The sequence below is a fragment of the Varanus komodoensis genome, unplaced genomic scaffold (assembly GCF_004798865.1).
Source record: "Varanus komodoensis strain SLA01 unplaced genomic scaffold, ASM479886v1 scaffold23, whole genome shotgun sequence".
NCBI lineage: Eukaryota > Metazoa > Chordata > Lepidosauria > Squamata > Varanidae > Varanus > Varanus komodoensis.
In genome coordinates, this window is record NW_025335627.1 from 6,994,800 (window position 1) to 7,017,486 (window position 22,687).

The window sequence follows — 22,687 nt, forward strand, 5'->3', positions numbered from 1 at the left end:
GGTGGGGGCTGCACAAGGGAGCGGGCATACATTCTTGCTCACACCTGCATGCACACACCAGTCACACACATTCTGCCTCTGCCTCACACACCAGCTGCAACAGCATCTGTTCAACATCACAGTCCAGATGTTGCAGTCCCCTTCCCAGCCATCCTTAACCAATTGTTTTGTTTTTTTTTAAGGGAAAAAGCTCTAGGAATGGAGACTTTGGTTTTTGCCGTAAAAGCCTCATTATTGGCAGATCCAGAGAGCATCCTAGGAATTTGGCAGGAGTCTTCTAGTCCTGCTTCCTATGTCACTCTATGCAATGAGGAGCATCCTGCTCTCAGAATGGGGCTTTTGTGGCAGGAACCAGACAACATATTCCTAAAGCACTTTTTCTCCCTCCTCTCCCCCCGCTTTTGGCAGGGGTAGATGCTGGGCATTTGGGGGCAACGAGATAAGGCTTGAGAGTAGCACATTTTGAACTTCTGTTCTTTACTAATCCCTCAGTATTAAAGGCTAACACTGGATTTAAACATCAGATTTAAGTTAGCATAAAGAAAAACAGCAGTAACTTAACAAGATTTCAGTCTTATGCAGGTCTTCCTGAACTTAATCCCACGGATGTCAGTGGGACATCTGAACAAATATTCATAGGATATCATGTAAATCAGTACTGAACCCAGAACGTATGTCAGGTGTGTGTGCAATCCTTACAATGATACAGGTGTATAATTAGATCAAGATCTGCCTTCCATGGGTGGAAAGACTTCACTCATAAAAGGGGGGCTCTGCTTGATAGTTAGGGTTGCCTTGTCCTCCCTGTACTACAGATGATCCCATTCAGCAAGGTGCTCCAACAATTTGTGTAGCATTTTCAGGCAGCTGGAGGGGCTGCTGAAAGGAAAAGGGAGTGGGGGTCACTTCGACCAGCCCTGTTGCACATGCCTCAACTTGGATCAAAACCCAAGGAGTGTTTGCAACACTGTAAAATTTGTTAATTCTCTGTTCATAACAGATACTTGTTCTTGTTTCTTTTCATCACTGGCTGTTTGATAGAGTTGATGACATAGGAAGAAGTGTGGAAAAGGTGTTAGGATATGAGTGTGTTTCTCAGACATACACTTAAACAGGGTGGAGGAATTGCTTGGGAGGCACACTTTCATCCCCAAACTATCAACTGGGCTGGAAAGAGGCTTGCCAACATTGTAATTTCTGTCCAGGATACTGCATGCTACCTTGGATTACTCTCTTAACTTACCGTATTTTTCTGTGTATAAGACCATACTTTTTCTTTAAAATATTTACCTAAAAATGGAGGGGTGTCTTATACATGGGGGGAGGGTGGCTGAGAGGAGAATCGCGGTTGCGAAACTGCCGATACCTTATCTCTGCAAACTAGCCTCATGAGCGAAAATTCCGATTGCTGAGACAATCTAAAAGTTTTATTCCATTCATGAGCCTTATGTAATTGACGTCAGCTGATGCTGCGGAGAGCGTGTAGCCAGTGCCCAGATGCAACAGGGAGTGGTAGTGTTGGAGCGTTTTGAGCCCATAAAAATGTCAGCAAACAAAAAAATAAATACCGGTACCAGTAAGCAAATGTCTTACTTCGCGAAATTTAAACTGGATGTAATCAGTTATGCAAAAGAGCATGGAAATAGAGCTGCAGAGAGACAGTTTGCAACTTCTCCCACTGAGTGCATGATCAGAAAGTGGAGAAAACAGGAAGATCAGCTCCTTAAGATGCCAAAAAAGAAGGCGGCCTTGAGAGGAAAATCAGCAGAATTGCCAAACTTGGAGCAGAGGCTTAAGTCTTGGATCTTGGAGCAGCGCCAGAGTGGCTTATGTGTGTCAACCAAGCTTAAAATGATGAAGAAGAAACCAGTGATGCAATAGAGGCTGAATAAAGTGATTGGCTCAGAGCTAAGTGTGATGCATAATATCATAGCATTGGTATGTAAACGTTGCCTAATCACTAAATAAAAATGTCTTCTATTTAGTGTTTAAAATATTGATTTCTGAATTTTGGGTAAGAAAAGTGGGAGGCATCCTATACATGGGGGTGTCTTATAGATGGAAAAATACGGTACTCTGGTCACGTTTTACCTGGGCCCAGGTACATGGTGAGGGCCATGCATACTCAGCCTAGACTGTGCAGTGGTCTTCAGCAGATCCAGTTGGCTGTAGGGTAGGGATACACCAACCTTTTTGGCCCCAAGGGCCACATTGGATGGTATCAAGGGCTATGCAGGTGAATATACATACCCATGCTTGGGGTGTCTCTGTTCAGAGAATCCCATCCCTTCTGTCTTTCATGAGATCTCTTCAGAGGTCAAGGATAAGGGGGGGTTTCCCTTGCCAGCACAGACATGAGGACCTCAGATAGCCCCACCACAATTTTGGGGGAGTGAAGCAGATGTAAGAGGGCTGGCATTTTGTACCCTGCCTTAGACTGATCATATAAGTGTATACTGGTTGCTGAAAGCCACTGTACAGGTACAATATCACAATGCCTACCTTGTACAGCTTCCATATAGACTGAAGTGCCTGATCCTGCCTTGGAAGCTAAGCAGTATTAGGCCTGGTTGACGTTGGGATGGGTGGCTTAAATGTTGTGAACCACCCAGAGAGCTTCAGCTATGAATGGTTTAGAAATGTAATGTAATAATGACACTTGCTTATTTGTTCTTTTCCTCTGTGGCTGCAACATCATAATGCACACATTGAAACTAGAAGTCATTGTGCTAAGATTTGGAGAACCTTGGTTTGTAGCATCTCAAAGAGGAGCTTTACCTTTCAGAGGGATATAAAAACAGCATTGAGCTTAATTAGTCTTCATATGTTATGTTCTGATATGTCACTTCCTTCCTGTTCCATAGGAAAATATGTACTAATTACAGAACACCCAGAATGTTGTTGCACAAACTGGTTATTGTACAAATCCATTTAGTTTTAGCTTTCTGAGGACAGTAAAGTTTACCAAGATCACTAACAGCAAATCTAGTTACTCTAAAAACACGACTATTAAGTATTTAGTAGCACTAAATGGAAGTAAATAGGTTGTGTGCAGCTAAGTTGCACAGCTAAATCTGCATTTAGTACAAATGGAATGTCCTGCCTTGCTTGGCTATATATTCGAATATAATTATGAAGGGATCTATTACACTGTTCTTTGGATGTTAATGTTTTGTGCAAAAGTATTTCTTGCACACCTGGGATTTTAGGAAAACATAAAAAGCCCATCAGTACAGATGCCTCCACTGAACTTAGGTCATCTGGCAAACTCTGAACTACCTCATACACAAGAGAATTAATTAACGAGACAAACACTTCATGCATTAATATGATATACTGTAAGTAGTTAAAGTGTCTGTGATAATATTGTGAAGCATCAATGATCTATTGCGCCATAATCTTTAAAAACATGGATCCTTAAAATCTGAATCACCCTGGTTTATTTCTGCAGGAACCTCATTAAAGAGCTCTGAATGTTAATGACTATGGATTCGTTATCGTCTCATCATTTTTAGAAGCAGAATGGCTCACAAATTTGATGTGAAAAACCACCCCATTTAGATGACTAGCAATAAAAACAGAGGCTTGTGCCTTGCTAGAAGGGTATAAGCTGTCAGATTTATATACTCATGAGACCCAATCTTTTTCCTTTTTTTAACCATTTTTACAGGATTTTCTCTTAAACCGCTTAAATAAGGAAATCTACAAACCACTGCTCATTAACTTCTCAGCACAGACTACGGCAGCTCAGACTCAGAACATCATTATGTCAAAGCTTGATAAAAGGAGAAAAGGAGTCTTTGGTCCCCCTCTTGGGAAGAAAATGGTAACTTTTAAAACTACATAGACTTACCATACCACTTATGGCAGATCTGCACATGGAGCTTTTGTTCAAATACCGGAGGACAGCAATGTACACATAGGGCCGTATCCAGTAGTGTCACAGCACAAGTGCTAATGATGGTGTGCTAGTGTAAACCAATACTAGTGCAAGCCAATGCTAGCACAACATTATTAGTGCCTACCAGGTAAAGGGGAAGAGCTATACTTGGTGACTAACTTTCAATTCTTTTGACATTTTGAGCAGACGGCAAACCAAACTGTTGCTCAAGTTGGAATTTTAACATCTAACAAGGAAGTGTCAAGACTCAAACCAATCTCGATACTGCCGGCTTTGTAAAAGCCAGAACTGGGTGATTTACAGTACAATATTATACATCTGCTCAGAAGTAAATCTTACTGGGCTTAATGGGACTCCCATGGAAATGCATTTAGGATTGCAGCTTTAAGGCACAGTCCTATGAACATTTAGTTGGAAAAATGTTCTCAGCATTCTCCAGCCAGTATGGAGAATGCTGGGAATGACAGGACTTATTTCTGTCTAAACATGCAAAGGATTGCACCCTTTGGCTCCATCTGTGATGCAGAGGTCTCTGTCTCAGGAACGGACAATCTGCACAATGTTGTTGCGCTACAGTTTCCACTATCCTTGATTATTAGCCAAGGGGCTGTATCATAGCACTGCACAAGTTGAAACTGGGAGTTAACTATGGCAAGGTTTGAAAATCACTGGTTTTGTAGCATCTGAGAGAGGCACTTTGCCCTTCAGAGGTATAGAGATATAGCATAGAGGGCTGGTGGAAGTTGGAGCCCAACAGTATCGGGAGGACCCTACCCTATGTTCCTAAGAATTTCTCCGGTGCTGTACCCTTACTAAAAGTAAAGGCGGGAAAGCCAGATAATGTTTCACACAATCTTTATTGCTATATTTATTGTATGCTTCTTGATGGGACTTCCAGTAGTCTCCCATCCATGTTTCTTTTATCTTTCAAGTTATTAGACAGCTCAAACCTGTTACATTGCTAGTATAAAACCAGCTATCGAATAGAACAGCACTAAGAAATTTCCATAACAGCTTTTTAAATCAACTCAATTGCCTGGATGACTATACATGTTTTATTCTGCACTCAGAAGGAAAGAAAGTTTTACAAGTGGAAGTCTGTTAATTGCAGCGAGGCTTTCCTGTCCTTTTGGGAAGAGCACTTGTAGGCTGGGATGTGGCAGAGGGGAGTAGTATGGGGAAAAGAACCAGAAAAAATTAGGCAGAGGCAATTTGCACAAGTAGTAAAGCTAGTGAAAAAAATTGAACAGTAGTCTTAACATCCACTGTTTGGCTTGCTGGCAGAGGAACTGAGAATTAAGAACTGAATTAAGACTCTGATTAAGAACTGAATTTGCTAACCTTATGCAGTGACATAATTCAGAGTTTAAGGTCACAGTCCTGTGGAGAAGTATGTACTGTTAAACAAATGAGAACAGCGCCGGACAGCACATCTGGTAACATCTGCTTGCAAGACCTTGGATCTGTGCTGTCCAGCAGTTGGAACTAAACCTTCTCTTCATTCAAATGCAAAGAAACTGCAAATATTTCACTCTGCAAGGAAGGTGTTTTAATTGTTTCGTTCTTGCAAATGTGTATCAGCTTGTGGGTTTGACATTAAGCCTATTTAGCTAATCTCAGTGAGGATGGAAGTGGCCAAGACAGAGGCAAACCCTGCAGGGGATTAGGGTTGGGAAGGAGGGAGGTTAAACTTGACTGGCTTTGCATGACACAACAACCCATCCTGGGTCCTTCAAAGTTTTATTTTACCCACAGTGTTGTGTGAAATCAGTCAATTACTTTCAAATCTTAACTTTCCTCTCTCTTTTCTATGTTTCAGAAGTGATCTGTTGTGGCCACTTTTGACAGCTGTCTAAAGAAAGTGTTCACAAAGAGTCAGGGATGTAGATCTCCCTTTTCTGAAGTACTCAGAGGTGGAGAGCAAGGACAACAATCAGGGAAATGCTTAAAAACTAGAGGATCATACTTTTAAAGGAGAGATATGCTTGCCATCCAGGAGGGAAAAAACCTTTACCACAAAACTCTAAAGTGTGTGCAAAACCTAGCTTGGTCCATGTCCATGGATGTTACCTATGGCACTTTAATGCAAGAAACATTCCAGAAAATTCACTGCGCAAGGCTTTGCAGTTTGGGTAGCTCTAGCTGTATACCTGTGAAAGACAATAAGTGATTTTTTTAAAAAAATACGATTAAAATTGCACATGTTTCTGCTGCTCAGAGGAAAAAAAAAAAGGTAAAGACCCAAAAGTTGACCCAAAGTGCAGTGGACCGCCAGTGGAGCAGCTGACATGGTGCTCTGGAAACCAAAGCAATGTTCTGATGGAAACTGGACAGTGAGAGCAGAAGGGGAGAGACAGTAAAAGTTCAGCCATACTGGATGCTGGGATGCAGGGTTTTGTGGGAAGCTGATGAAGAACAAGTCATGGCAAGTCTGACCATATGTGGGGTACATCATGAACATCCCACACCATGTAGCTTATTCACAGAATGGATTGTCATGTCCATGCAAACTTATGCCCTGTTCAACTAAGTGGAGCTGGTATATCTAAATCCATGGATTTTTATACAGAGGGAAAGAACTGTGTCTGTCCAGATGTTGCTAGACTTCTATCCTCATAGTCCCAGCAAGCCTGCCTGGCCACTCTTTGGGGATGATGGAAATTGTAATTCAACAATATTTGGAAAGCCACAGGTTCCCTACCCCATCTGAGATACGACAAAGAACTTGTGGTTCATTATGATTGCTTGGTTAGATGGAAGTTCACTCCCCAAGAGGTATTTTTAAAAAAGGTTTGTGTGTGTGTGTAAGAGAAATGTGGGGTAGAGAATGAGTGTTTTGTTGAGGAATAATGTTTTGTTTTCAGGTTGTGTTTGTGGACGATGTCAATATGCCAGCTAGAGAGGTCTATGGTGCTCAGCCGCCAGTGGAGTTACTTCGTCAGTGGTTAGATCACTGGAACTGGTATGACCTGAAAGACTGCAGTATGATTAGACTTGTGGATATCCAAATCATGTGTGCAATGGGGCCACCAGGTATGCTTTTTTTCCTTAGACTGAGATGAGGTCTCTAAACACTTGCAAGAATAAGCATTTTCCTAGCTTTCTTTGGTTCCTTAGTAATGCAATTCTGAATGTAAGCGGGGTGTTTTAGATGCTAATGTGCATTTGCAAGCAAATAGAGACATGTGTGTTCACTGCAGCACTTGGAAGGGCCTCTGGCACAGTGATGATCTCCAAGGTCCCTTCCAACCCGATGGGTTGTCTCCAGTGATTCCATTCTCTTAGTGCATGTCCTGAACTTTGCACAAGGGGAGAATCCAATTAACATTCCACTTGTGCCACTGCACACAGATCTTACATTGACAAAGTGGTCGGCTAGTGCTTACGCAACCGGAAAAGGCAGCAGAGCTCCACTTGTGCATTCTTTCTGCTAATGGGACATCTGGTTCTAGGATCACAAATGAGATTTCCGTGCAGGGATGTAGGGAACAATTTGTTCTAAAGACACACGCAGTATCAAACTGCAGCATAACACTGTACATTTCTGTGTGCTTTCGTGTGATCATGGCAAAAAAATACCCTAGATTTTACAAATGATAATGTCCGTGCTTTATGCATACATGTATACACAGTTTCATATATGTAGTTTACTTCTGTGTAAGGCATATGATGTACAATTCAATATACTGTATTTTAATCTATGTTATAATTGTAATTAAATGACTAAGGATGTGCTCTGATCAATCACAGCTTCACTGGTTGTAAGTCTCAAAACTTGGAGGCTAGTGGGCATCTTCTGCAGAATGGGGAGGCAGCCATCACTCCCATGTTCATCCTGCTCCACAAGTCAGCTAGATGGTGGATTTCAGGGAGGGAAGGAGGCTGGTGCACCTTGTATTCTGATGGCTTTGCCTTCCACCCTTTTAACCCCTTTGTCAAGGTCCATTTTTGGCCTCAGAGGGGTGGCCAGCATGCTACGTTCTGCTCTGGTTGTAAGGCATCCCAGTCCGGATTCCCAGCTCCAAGGCCAGAGCTGTGTTTCCTATCTCAGCTCTGAGAATCTGAAGAATCTTATGGCCACCCCAGATGCTGTCTAGGGACCATGTGATTGCTCTGTAAATAAGTAATACAATCAACCTCTCCTGGGTGGTCCTCATGGCATGGAATGTCTCGATTATCCTCGAACAACCCATTAGCCTCCAGGTGTCCATTCCCTCTCTTTCAACAAAAGCAGCTTACATAATGGAGAATATTAAAAGTTTTGTTTAGAGCATTTTACCCCATTCTTCAGCTAAATAGCTTCCTGGAGAAGCTTATATAAGATCAGTAAAAACAAGTCAATCCCTACCTGCAGACTTTCAATGAAAGATACAACCCAACAGGAAAAAGCAATGAGGAGAGACAACAAAAGCAAGGAAATTCCAGTACCTGTTTATAAAGTAACACAGTAGTTCTTATACTGACTAATGGAATGGCAAGTGTCCAGAGAGAGGAAGGGCTCTCTAAATGGAGCTTGCCTTTCAGCAGAGCTGGTGGATTGCGCCTGCATGCTGTTTCTTCTTCTGCTGTTGCTTAATGGAATGGAAATACATCAGATACCAAGTCAAAAAATAAAAAACAGCAGCACTAAAACACTGACTGAGATGGCAATTAGAACGAAGAGTTAGAAGCAGCGAAACAAAACAAATTTATGCATGCGACTGATCATACATTAAGGCTAGCTGAAATAAAGGAAAGCTGTTGTCAAACAAACAAGTTTGACAAAGATGTCCCATAATTCTGCTATTGCTGCGAAAGTGTTATTGGAGTATAAAAACAAGAAATACTCTAGTGGAGCTTTAAAGATAGAATTTTATTCTTTAAGCCATCACAAGACTCTTTCCTATTTTTGTTAAAGAAACAATACTGTGGCCCCTTAGAAATTACCTTTTTATGTAAGTCTTGATCCTAACCAAGACTTAAAAAAAAGAAAGAAAGAAAACTGAAGTGCTATATATAAGTATTTGAAATACAGGTTAAAATGTAAATAAGATACATTGTGAGTTTGCCTTGAAACAATGCTGGGCTACAGTTTGAGGTTCCAAAGCTAAGTTTGGGAGCTAAAGTGACTGGCTACTGTCACTTAAGGGCCAGAGAATGTTCATGGGAATCAATTGTCCACATGTTTAAATGACCAAATCCCATTTCAGAGATGCTCTCAGGCCACGTTGTAGCAGTGGGTGGAGCCAGAGTGAAAAGTGAACAGTGGCAACAGTGTCCTTGATTTAAGAAAGTACTTTTCAGTTCACAAATGGAGAATGGAAACAAAACCAAATGGCTAATAGAAGTAAAGCACATCACTTTACATTTCACAACTAAAAGAGTATTTGATACAGAATAAATCAGTTTAAAACCTTGCCTGGATGCCCTCATCAAGCCATTAATCAAAGCCTTTAAATGCAATAAAGTTACAGATGGGTGTCTTAACCTGGAGCCAAAAGGATGACAGGTTAGTGACTGGTGAATTGGGAGATTTTCCCACAGTTACGGGGCCACCACTGAGGAGACTGCCCCCCCCCTCATTGACACCCACTGAGCCTCCCTTAGAGGTGGCACTTTGTTGTATTTGGGAGAGGCACTCCGTCAAGTATTGTGGTTCCAAGCCTTGTAAGGCTTTATTGATTAAAACCAGAACTTTGAACTGGGCTTGGAAACATACAGGCAGTTAATGCAAGTGGGCCATAGTTGGTTTTCTGTGTTCAAACCTTCAAGTCCCTGTTAATAGTCTGCTTGCTATGTTTTGCACAAGCTGCTGCTTCTACGCATTCTTCGGTGACAGTGCCACATAAAGTGCATTGCAGTAATCTAATTTAAAGATTACCAGAGCATAGATTACTGAAACTAGGCTATTCCTATCCAGATAAGGGCATAACTGGTCCACCGACCAAAGCTGCTGGAAGGCACTCCATGCCACTGAGTTTGCCTTAGGCTCACATGACAAAGATGACTTCAGGAGAACCCCCAAGGAGGCAACCACATCCAGAACAGGTTGAATACCTTCCACATATGTACACATACCAACTGCATGTGCATTGTTTTAGTGCCTTGATTTTTTTTATAATTACAGGTGGAGGTCGAAACCCAATCACACCTCGATATCTACGACACTTCAATACAATTACGATTAATGAGTTTGATGATGATTCAATGTATACCATTTTCTCCAGAATATTAGATTGGCATCTTACTATATGGTGGGTGACTTTGGTATACTGTAGCATATTACAGTAAACAATTATCACATGACAGTTGGTTAATTACCTAAACCGCTTTGTATGATCTTGCTCCTTAGATTCTTAGGACACCTATCCCCCTTCTTTATTTAGTAAGTGATTGAGATGGTAAGGTAACAATTATGGGATTGTTAATCATTTCAGAATCTCCCATGTGAGTTTAAAGTTTACTGACATGGTTGCTTTACAACTTGCCGTATCTCTAAAAGAAAAAAAAAAACTTTATAATGCAAATATAGCCTAGCATTTAAACCAAAGCAAAACATGCAGCATATCAACCCAATTGCGTGTGTTCCCAGTTATCAATTCTAGCACAAATGTATTGTTTCAATAAGATGCTTGACTTTTAGAAGGAGTCTTAGGGTTCTTCTGGAGTTTTAACAATCATGTTTTCTAACTGCTTGCTAATACCATCTGATTTGAAGTTGACTTAATCTATACCTTGTGCACCAAATCAAACTGAAATTCACCTTTAATAGTATATGGACACATTCCTTTACCTCTCTTCTCTGCCTTGAAAGGGATGCATGAGGTCTGATTAGTTTACCTCCCTGAGCTCCTTGGAACTGCCCCCTAAGCTCCTTTGACAAACTTGGAATTCAAATGTAAGATAGTGCTAGAGATGTTAGCCATTCTGGCTTTGAATTATGAGAGTTGTAGTCTAGCACATCTGGAGGGCACTAGGTGGTGGAAGGCTAATCTAATCTACTTAAAACTGTAATCCTAAATACCTTTCTTAAAGAATAGACCTTACTGAACATGGGGCTTAATTCCAAGAAAACATCCATAGAAATGTTCTGTCATTCTGCCAAATAAAGTGCCTCTTTCATTTCATTGACAAAGCAGAGTTTAACTTCCATCTATACCAGCAACATCTTTTATCTGTACATCCACATACCTGTGCTGTCTGTTTACTCAATATCCAGTCAAAGGAAGGGCTTTGTGAAACTGTTCTTAATATTTTGGGAACTGGCCCTATAAACATGTTCTACTGTTGTTGCTTGATCATTTGTTTTCTAAGGGACTAACTCAGCTAGCTGCACTTTCTGTTGCCAAGGACACCTTTGAACGTGCTTTCATCCTGTGGCATTGGCATGCTGATGATACTATCAGATATCATCAGAATGTTCTTGCTGGTAAGTGATGGTGTTCAGTCAATGCTCCAAACTCACTTGGGAAGGATCCCGGAGAGCAGGCTCCCTTAGCATGTTACGGCTGAGCCATTTGGTGCTGCAAAGAGCAATGAACTGCCAGCAGCACTTCCTTTGTGTGTCTGTAACAAGGCCGGAAGCTGTCCTAAATGGAAAACCTTCCTTTTGAAAGACATGGTCTGCCATGTGCTGGGTGACAACAACCTTCCACATAGTTGCCAGTTGTTCTGATCTCAGGTGTTCCGGATGCAAATAAGTAACTTCTCATGTGAACCATTTCTGGGTGTTGCTTGGAGCAGAAAAAGATTTTCAGTGAAAAGCCTGAGGACTGTCATGCTAAATGCTACTACTAAGTACTGAAATTATGAAACAGAAGAAGTGCCACTGGAATTGACTGCTGTGTATTCAGTGGAAGCCGGCAAGGCATTGCAGTAGTGGGCACCTTCAGTCACTGTTACAGGGTGGGTGAGTGGTCGCCAGTGTGAGGAGGCCATGGTGGAAGCTGGGCCTGCTAAGCAAAAGCAGTCCGCCTCAGGGGCTGCCAGTCGTCAGCTGCCATGCACTTACCACATTGCTGACTTGTGAGTCCATGCCTCCACCATCATCCTGGCAAGGATAGGAATCTTCCATCCCATTTATTTAATTCATTTAAAGCATTTCTGTACCATTCAATTAGCACAATGCCCTCACAACAGTGTACAGAATGCAATTTTTAAAATATACCATGTCACACTTAATTTAAGAACAAATTTAAAACAGGCACACCTGTCATAGAAAATCTATATAACAATAAAAATCAACAGGCATGTACGGCCAAACAACAACAAAGCAATGCATAATAACTATTCCACGTGTACCAAAACAGTTTAAAAGCTATTATAAAACCAAATAATATAATCTACAGTTAAAATGGTGAGAAAATAGGAAAGCTTTAACCTGGCACCAAAACACATATAAAGTTGGTGCCAGGCGTATCTCCTTGCGGAGCTGATTCCATAGACAGGGTGGTAAGGGATAAGGCACTCCAGGGTATTTTTTTCCCTGAGCAGTGTTGACAAGTTTGATTTGCATGGATCATCTGAGGAGGGGGTTGTGAAGTCTGTGTGTGACCACTGGACATAAATGTGGATAGTCTGTTGAGGTCAATGATGTGTGCATGTAAGTGTGAATGGTATAAATGGTGCAAATTGGGATGGTGTGAGTATGTCCATGTATGTATGGGATGAAGGCATGTGTGAGGGTGTATGGAGAGCACGTCAGCAATGGCTCCACCTGCTCTGAGTAGTGGTCCATCCATTGCTGGCATGCAGCCCCTGTTATTCTGTTCAGTTCTCAAGCTGGGAAAGCTTCCCTGTCCTTGGCTTATATCTTTGGAAATCTCTGTGTATTTTATATTCATTAATTGTGCTTGACAGCCAACTTTGACTAGAAACTTGAGTTGTTCAGCAGGTACAACAAAACATTCGGAGTTATATGTAGCATTGTACAAATTATCCTATTTCTTGCATTTTAAATTAACAGTTACAGCTTCCCCCCGAATTGTGTTCAACTGACTTCACAAATTATAAACTGCACCATGACTGTATATAAAGAGGCTATGGTCAATCTGCTTCCTACTCCAACAAAGTCACACTATCTGTTCAATCTGCGTGATTTCTCTCGGGTTATCCAAGGTGTTTGTCTCTCAAGACCTGAAACAACAGAATCTACAGGAACAATAAAACGCCTTTGGGTCCATGAGGTAAATATCATGTGAGCAAATAAGTGATAACTCTGTCTTCGTTTGATAAAAAGAAAGCCTTTACTTGAAAGAGTTTCATAAACCATTGTGAGCTTAATGGCTTCAATAAAGGAACCTTTAAGTAATAGCTGTGTAACTTCATTTTGTCTAATACATGTGGATAGTCAGATTGCATAGAAATCTTCATAGCTGTAATTATTACAAAATCTTGGGAAGCTGTATTTTTCTTTGAAAATGCTGTCATTTTTTGCTTTGTGTTAGCAAGGTAGATATTTCCAATTGTGAAGGCAGTGCATCCTTAAGAGGAATCAGAAGTACCTCCAATCTAAAGCTATTTGGTTTAGAATATGCCCATCCAAATCAGCAGCTCTGTAAAGATTTAAGATACAGCAGTAGATTTAAAGCATTGCAAATGGAAAGTCTAATGGAAATACGTAGAAAAGAAGAAGGTTTTCACCTGGTTCCAAAAAAGAGCACAATGTGGATACCAAGTGTGCCTCTCTGGGAAGGTCATTCCAGAACTGGGGTGCCATAATGGAAAGGACATACAGGGGCTCCCCCTCTTCCCCAGCTGTGGAAATCCCTGGTGCTAACTAACCTAAACAACTTCTAGAAGCACCATAAGACTTGTCTGTTTTAAATAGCTTTCAGGTCAACAGAGAGTCTGGAATATCAAAGTAAATTTTATAATGTCAAAATTGTTTTGAACAGTTACCCACTGGAAACCTGTAGGGCAAAGTTGATTATAAATCTGAATAACGAAGCCTTTATTTTGTATTTGATACAGAGCTCTGTATAACTCAAAATCTTGTGTTCTCTTGTTTCAGTACTGTGAAAACACAGTATTTACTGACTCTGCCATTCTTGAATTTGCAGTTCCCTCATGGAACAATGCAAGACACTACCAACACTCTGATTCAGAGATCTGAATAGTTGTGTGTAAGACTATACCTTATTTATGCTAATCAGTAAATGTATCATTGAAGAAAATGGTGCTTTTTTCTGTATGAAACTTAGCCTTCATTTAGATTAGTGTTAATCTCTATTTCTTCTGATGTGTAAGCTTAATTTCATCTGAGGAAAGTTATGTTCCTTTTTCATGTCTAGAATGTCATTATTAGGACTCTTACAATCATATGTCATTTATCATACAGGTCCTTAGAGTGTATTATGATCGCTTAGTTGATAAAGCAGATAGGTCCTGGCTTGTTGGATGCATCCAGGAAGTGGTAAAAACCCACTTTGAAGAAGAGTTTGATGAACTTTTCCAGAGACTGGATTTCAACTATGATGGTAGAGTGGAAGAGGATGATCTGCGAAGTCTGATGTTCTGTGATTTCCATGATCCTAAGAGGGAAGATACCAACTACAGAGAGGTCTTGGATATGGATCATTTGAGAGTTGTTGTAGAGAGTCATCTGGAAGAATACAATACCATGAGCAAAAAACCCATGCAGTTGGTCTTATTCCGATTTGCCATAGAACACGTTTGTAGAATTTCACGTATTTTGAAGCAACCTCGTAGCCATGCCCTTCTGGTTGGTGTTGGAGGAAGTGGTCGGCAGTCCCTAACTCGTTTAGCTGCATATATGTCAGATTATACACCTTTTCAGGTTGAAATATCCAAGAGTTATGGCACCAATGAATGGCATGAAGACCTGAAAGCCATCCTGAGGCGATCTACTGAAGGTGAGATGCAAGGAGTTTTCTTATTCACTGATACCCAGATAAAAAGGGAGTCATTTTTAGAAGACATCAATAACTTGTTAAACGCTGGAGAAGTACCAAACCTCTTTGCAGTAGATGAGAAACAAGAGATTTGTGAAAAGATGCGCCAAATAGACCGTCAGAGAGATAGAACCAAACAGACAGACGGTAGCCCCATTGCTCTTTTCAACATGTTCATTGACCGCTGCCGAGACCAGTTGCATGTTGTATTGGCCATGAGTCCCATTGGAGATGCATTCCGTAATCGTCTTCGAAAGTTTCCAGCTCTTGTTAATTGCTGCACCATTGATTGGTTTCAGGTAAAGCTCTGTGTAGAATGCAATCTCTATGTATATGTATCAAAATATTCCCTTAAGAAGTCAAAAGATGAATGAGCTTCTTCAACCTGCATGCAGTTGTTTTTCTCTTTCTTTTATATAAACAGGGAAGTAACCAAGGACATTTCTGTTAACTAGAATTACCTCTGACCTGGGAAGCTATGCTTTGTAACTTCCAGAAGGGTAAACTATGGCTTCAAGGTAGCTTCTGTATTGTGGCTTGTTTTAAGGCCATTAACCATAGTTTCCTGATTTGGATGTAACAGAAAGCTGTGGTTAAATATAGCGTCTGTTTTGATTTGCCATTCATGCAAAGAGAGGGGTGAGTGGCCAGATGTGGTTAGAAGATGCTCATTCATGTCTTGTTTTATTAAGCTGGGTTTTGATCGTGCAAATGTGACCAATGAGAAACATGGTTTCTTTAATACATGATTCTAGGAAGTAAATGTTTCAGCTTAGTGTTCTGCTTGTTGCTTTTGTTTCGTATGTGCAGTGGAGTTTTAAATGGAAGAGTACGCAAACATGTATTCCCCAGTCCGTGTTTTAAAATGGTATACTCCTAGGAGAACTCTACTGTGTGATTGTTCTGTATAGATTAGTTCTGAGTTACCAGTTTAACTCCTTAAGCCTCTCTCTGAGGCTTTGGAACTGGTACGTTTGAATTTCCAGCACTGAGGCAAATGTCTAGGAATCCCTCCCTCCCCTCAGCACCACAACCTTTGTCTGAATTAGATCTCTCCCTAGCTGCTTTTGAGCAAGGAGATGCTGGCAGCTCCAGACCTGGAGCACCTACATCATGATTAATTTGAGTTTCACATATCCTGATTTCTATAGGCCTAAAGGCATTGCCCTGTTATGATGGTTGTAAGCTCCTGATAGGGGCTTATTCTCATCCCAGGCAGTGCAGGAGGAGTAGCAGAGGCAATCTTGGCCTCCTCATCCTCACATCCAGCAGTTACCCAAATTGTCCTTTTGCCTCCCTTGTGGAGAGGGAGAGGAGATTGAAGCAGCCCCAACACAGCTCACATCCTGGCCTCTCAAGTCTTCTCCTCTCTCCTCCCACTGAAATGCCCCCTTCTTCCCCCCTCTCATGCTCTGAACCTCAGAGCAGGAGCTCGCATGGTTCCATCAGCACTTGGTTGTGACAGGGAGGGAGATGGATCACAGAATTGTTTCTGACCTTGGGCCTGGGAATCAGATGTATCTGATGGCTCCAGCTGTTGTCTGCAGAGCATACGATTGCTCACCAGTGCTTGGACTCTGCATCAGATTGTGACTCTTGTATATTTCACAGAATCCCTCCAGTGGCTCACTCAGCCAAGGCTCCCTGAAGAAATAAAGCTTTCATGAGATTTTACTCTGCCACGGCTATGGATTTTTTAACGTCTATAAACAGTAAATACTTTTAGGTGATGCCTGCTTATCATGATACTACTAAAATATTTTGTTTTGCTTCTTTAAATTTAGTCCTGGCCTACTGATGCATTGCAGGCTGTTGCCACTCGCTCCCTGGAAGATATTGAAATGTCAGATGAAACCCGTAATGGCTGCATTGATATGTGTAAAAAATTTCATACCACTACCATTAATTTGTCTGAATCATTCTTTGCTGAACTCCAGAGACATAATTACGTAACACCTACTTCATACTTGGAGTTGATTTCCACATTCAAAAACCTACTAGAAAAGAACAGAGCGTAAGTATTTTTAATATAGCATTTGATAGCATAGATTTAATATAGATATTTGATAGTGTTTTCCCCTGCCCCTATAACCTCTCTCTCTCTTTACATATGGATACGTGTATGCATGTATGTGTGTGCTTGTGAATGCAAACAGAAGTATGTTACAGTGCATAGATCTTGGGGATACTCATATAATAAAACATTGGATGTTGTTAAAATTGCTTTAGACCCGGAATGCAAATAGTTTGTTGCTTGGTCACCTATGATGGCAATGTGTAAGGATTTCCTCCAGGCAATCTGCCAAAGAAACTTGTAAAAATTATTATGTGTATGTTCCTTCCTTTTGTCCCTGGCTGTCTCTCAATTGCTCAGAAATGATGTGACACCAATGACTACTGATGGAAAGCAAATTAGTAAGAATCTTGTGGATTGCTAACTTCTGCTTCCTTGCAAAACTATTTCAGGCACTTCCTCCAGTGTCATCTTTTTCTTTTTTAATCAGAACATTTTTGCATTTTTATTTTGGATGTTACTATTTTAAGGTTGAACTTTACTGAGTATTATATTTTGAGTTTGGTTGTAAGATGCCTGTATTTATCACACCTTTTAATATTGTTTTTCCAATGCCCAGATCAGTTTAGAAAGCAGAATAAAAATAACACATAGCAATCTAAAACTAAATCAGAGTGCAAATGCATCTGCTGCAGTAAAGGGGGGGGGGGGGGGAGAGAGAAACTCTATGGATCCTTTCCAAAAAGGCTCATTCCTAGAGTGACTCTGATGGCATTAGGCTGTAGTTTGGCAGGGTGCTGTCAGTTTCCTAGGAACATTTTACAAAGGTATTTTCTCCTCTTTCTTGGCCATTGGGCCAGGTATGGGCTTTAGCACCTCGACATTGTTGCTGTAAGACCAGGATCTGTTGATACTGGGGTGTGTGTTTGTGTGTGTGTAGTGTGCAAGTAGCTTCAGAATATTTGAGAGTGTGTGCGTGTGTAGCCTCTGCCTGCCACCAGATACATGATGCAGCCCATGAGGTCAAAAACCTTGTGTCCCCTGCTCTAAAGAATTTGCAATGACTGTGACTGAAGAAGAAAGAGAAATCTAGACAACCTGTCAATATTAATAGGCAAACAGCAGAAGAAATAGATGTGTGTTGTAACCTTGGTGAAAGAAATGGCAGGGGTAGGGAACATCCCCTGACATCAGTAGATTGTCATCCCATTGCCTTGAAGCAGAAGGCCTGGCTTCTATCAACTAAAGTGGTGGTGTACAGATCTGTTGGTCCCGTTCTGTGAAGGACTTGAAGTATAAGCACCAGCACCTCAAATTGGTCCCAGAAGTATTATGCCATTCACCAGGTGAATATGTCCATGCTTTGTAGCCCCCCAAATGAGGTATTTATATTCAAGTAAAACAGCTGTGTTCTAAGTTTGTAAGGGAGCATGGGATGTAATATAAAATTGTAGTTAGCGGATCTTCCAGGTAGGTATGTGTAGGATTGCGAAATTTAGTCAATCTCAAGAATATTGTTATTGGATGACTGATCTGGAAGGGGGGATGGAAGGAGGAGTGTGTTCAGAAAATGTAAGTGATACCTGTCTGTAGGTGAGTGCACCTTTAGATTAATTTGATGGCTGTTGCATGCATGTGCTGGATGGGAAAGACTTTCAAATTGCCTCCAGTCAGGTGATGAGAATGAAAAAAAGATATGAAGTTGGTTTGCAGAAGCTGGATTCCGCGGCAGCCCAGGTGGCCACGATGCAAGTAGAACTGGAAGCCCTGCAGCCCCAGCTCCGGGTCGCTAGCAAGCAGGTTGATGAGATGATGGTTGTTATTGAGAAGGAGTCCTTAGAAGTTGCAAAGACAGAAAAAGTAGTTAAAGCAGATGAGGCTGTGGCCAACGAACAGGCGATGGCTGCCAAAGCGATCAAAGATGAATGCGATGCTGATCTGGCAGAGGCTTTGCCCATTCTGGAGAGCGCCCTGGCTGCTCTTGACACTTTGACCGCACAGGTATGGCTAGTAGGATATCTGTTTTGTTTCTCGCTCAAGCACACTGCTTGGAAGACAGGAGAGGGCTGGCCTGGAAACAGCTGCTGCCCCAGTGTGAATAGTTATGTCAAGTTGTATTTGTAGATCACCAGCGCTCTGGTGTTGCACTTGATGTTACTCTGAGGCACTGTTACAAAGCTGGCCCTCACCTTTGAATACTGAGACACTACCAAGCCTAATGTATCTTTTCTTAAACATTGAAGGGCTGGGATAAACCATAAAGATGAATTCAAACACAGAGTTACTGGTTCTTGACTATTCAGAGATCTCTAGATTTTCTTACCTTATTTATTTGAAAGAAAAAATGCAGTGATAATTAGGTAGTTGTATATTATGGCAAAGTATTGAGGGCACTTGATAGTTCTTGATGTGGATCAGCAAAAGAAAAAAATGAGTGAGTCAAAAGGTTTGGTCCATTTTAATTGCCATTTGTTAACAGTACATGATGGAATCACTGGAGGAGACGGTCATGCTAAGGAAAGGTCAAAGGAAGGAAGGGAAGACTCAGTATGAGATGGCTTGACACTATAAAGGAAGCCACAGTCTTGAGTTTGCAAGAACCGAGCAGGGTTGTCAAGCACAGGACATCTGTGAGAGCATTCACTCATAGGGTCATCATAAGTCAGAGATGATTTGATAGCACATAACAACAACATCATGATAGAAATCTGACAGTCACCACTCATTCACAAACTAGAATTAACAGTAAATGTCAGCATTAACTGAGTCTGAGACATTTACTGTAAGGATTTTAAGAATCTCAGGATGTTGATGTATCATTAACAACTATCATTAAATTAGTTTCAATTGAGAAAGTAAGAGAAAGCTGTTCATTTGCTATACATACATCCTGAATGTAGTAAACCTAGCAAAATTCTGAGAGAAGACTGGGGGCTTATAGACAGTTCCTGATTTACCCACTGCAGCTGGGTCTGCTTCTGCATTGGCTGCAGCTAGGCCTTATTCCTCAGAAACAGGCTTTTTCTCTTAACTAAGGACTGGACAAAAGGGTGCCATGAACCAAGTTTTCCCCTTCACACATAAAAGCCACAGACCTTTCTTCCGAAAAGTTCTTTATTGACCGAAGTATTTTCCAGAAGCACAGTCATCCAGAAAGAATCTCTGAGCATGCACAGGGTGGTTTGCAGAACCTAATTTAATGTTTACTAAAAGGAACTCTCTTAATAGTATGTTTGAGCCCCATCCTTTTGGGAGTTGCCTTTTGGAAATAAGCATGCCTTCTCTGCACGCCGATCCTCTGACTGGGCCACTCTCCTCTGCTGACAACACAGCATGGAGTCACAAGCCATGCCTACCCCATCTGTCACTGAGAAACCCCCCTGTCCAAAGCCCTCTCCCCAAAGCTGTACAAATTGGTTATTCTCAGAGGGTGCCAAAACACCTTGAGATAAGGCCTCGAGAAAAGTGCCTCTTTTCCCCTCATCTCAATGTCTGGAATTGGCCCGCATTCCAAGACCATCCTGCTCCTGGTCCTCTTGCTCCAAATCCCAATCTGCATGCTCTGAGAATGTGCACCAAGAGCAACTGCCCTTCTCATTCCAAAAAAGGGTCTTCCAGGAGCATCACTTGTGGCTCTCTGCACTCTGCCTGGACTTCTGCCATAGGTGTTCCACAGAGCCATGGGACAAGAGAAGGGTGTCAGGAATAGCCCCAGGATACAGCATTAAGGTGAAGGGATTCTTTGGGTTCTTCGTCGTGGCCTCTGTGCATCACACATATGGGTACTACGCCTGCGCAGTGCCTTTGGCCGGAAGATCGAAAGCTAACGGTTTTTGGCGAGAAGCTCCGCTCCCCTCCCCCATGGGCTATAAAGAACGGAGCGGCTTGAGTCGGAGGGAGCTTGACAGTAGAATGGTATTTCAGATTCAGAGTGAGGAGTTCTAGAATGCACTTGAATGCAGTAGAATTACCATGTGATTTCAAAATGATAAGATACCAGCTTTCAGAAAGAGGTTTAAAGGATGGATATGGAAATTACAGACTTGTCAGTCTGTGCGAGTTGCACATTTTTGAAAATTGATTGAAATTGCTAGTTAAGGAAAAAGCTAGGGTATATATCTCATACACACACACACGTGTGTGTGTGTGTGTGTATAAATCATTTGTGGAATAGTTATGTTGGAACAGATTTTTGAAACTCACTTTATCTTAGACAGAAATGACAGACACAAAATGCTCCCAGCAGAAGAAAACAATGTTGATTTCCATGTATCTTATAAAAAGTGTTTTCGATTACTTAATATTTGTGGAAAATGTAGATATTGATCAGATAAGTGAGGAACTGACATAAAAACTGAGAGAAAGCATGAGAAATGAACTTAAATGAGTTCAACATTTTTTATGGATATATTGAAATATGGCTTAATTCCTGAATGATGGAGACAGAAAACCTCAATCTCCTTTTTTGCATAACTATTTCCTTCAGGACATTACTGTTGTGAAGTCTATGAAAAGTCCTCCTGCTGGTGTGAAGCTTGTTATGGAAGCCATTTGTATCTTGAAAGGCATCAAGGCAGATAAAATTCCAGATCCAACAGGCACAGGGAAAAAGATAGAAGATTTCTGGGGTCCAGCTAAGAAACTCCTGGGGGACATGAGATTTCTGCAGTCACTTCATGAATATGACAAAGACAACATCCCTGCAGCTTATATGAGTGTCATTAGAAAACAATATATCACCAACCCTGAGTTTGTTCCTGAGAAGGTTCGAAATGCTTCAACTGCTGCGGAAGGGCTGTGCAAATGGGTCATAGCAATGGATTCCTATGATAAGTAAGTGCTTATTTGAAAGCAGGATATGAAGAATGCTGGACTTGTGAGATACATTTTCTTGTTCCTACGTCTGCAGACAGTAGAAAGTTCTAGGAACTGGGTTAAAATTCTAGGAGCAGGAAGCTTGGGCTATTGGGTGATATAGAAATGACTTACAGGACAGCTCTGCAAAACCATGTGCAATGGCTTGTGAAAAAGCTTCTGCAAGCAGAAAGAGAGTATTGCATATGACACTTGTTCAAGGATGAAAATGCGAATTTCTGCAAGTGGTATTCATTTTTTTTAAACTTTTGTATGCCGTTCCTTGTGCCTTGGCATCTCAGGACGGCTCACAATCCATAAAATTAAGATACAATAAAATCACGTATATAAATAACATCATTCAATAAAAATTTACATAAAAGACAGAATCGAAATGACTGTTCAAAACGATTAAAATACTAATTTTTAAAATAGTGAATAAATAAAATGTTTTGACCTGGTGCCAAAAAGAATATAAACTCGGTGCCAGGCACACCTCTCTGGGGAGCACTTTCCTCAATCTGGGTGCCACCACAGAGAAGGCCCTGCTCTGGGAAGATGTTCTTTTTACCTCCTTCAGGGAGGGTTCCCGGAGCAGAGCCTCTCCCGCAGATCTTAAGGGGCATGAGGGCATATAAGGGAAGAGGCATTTCTTCAGGTATCCTGGTCCTAAGCCATTCAGATAAAAGTGGTAAAAGCTTTGCACTAGTAGAATGGCAGCACTAGTTACAGCCCATGGTATAGTGAGCAGACAGGCATCCAGGCAAACAACGTCTATCTTTATGCCAGCACTTTCTAGGCCAGATACACAGAGTCTGTTTTTTTTTCCTGGTGCACAAAGAACTGCCTCTTTTCTCACCACATCCAGGCAGAACTTGGGTCTGAGAACCCACCCTCCTGTGGCTAGTATGTGCGACTTAGGAATATCAGCTAGCCATCACCATTCATTAAACAAACACTTTGTCCACACAAAAGCCTGTGGGGTTATCATTTTATGCAATCAAAAAGCTAACATTCAGCAATATA

General features: G+C 41.3%; 1 protein-coding gene across 1 annotated transcript in view; it reads left to right on the forward strand.

Moving 5' to 3' along the window:
- The window catches only part of DNAH7 (dynein axonemal heavy chain 7), a 138,678-nt gene that overhangs the window by 64,829 nt on the left and 51,162 nt on the right, over nt 1-22,687 (forward strand). The window contains exons 34-41 of the mRNA XM_044432146.1: nt 3,671-3,826; nt 6,766-6,934; nt 10,008-10,134; nt 12,846-13,065; nt 14,220-15,092; nt 16,578-16,807; nt 18,478-18,808; nt 21,294-21,640. Of these exons, the coding sequence (XP_044288081.1) occupies nt 3,671-3,826; nt 6,766-6,934; nt 10,008-10,134; nt 12,846-13,065; nt 14,220-15,092; nt 16,578-16,807; nt 18,478-18,808; nt 21,294-21,640 (2,453 nt within the window). The remainder of the gene's footprint in view (nt 1-3,670; nt 3,827-6,765; nt 6,935-10,007; nt 10,135-12,845; nt 13,066-14,219; nt 15,093-16,577; nt 16,808-18,477; nt 18,809-21,293; nt 21,641-22,687) is intronic.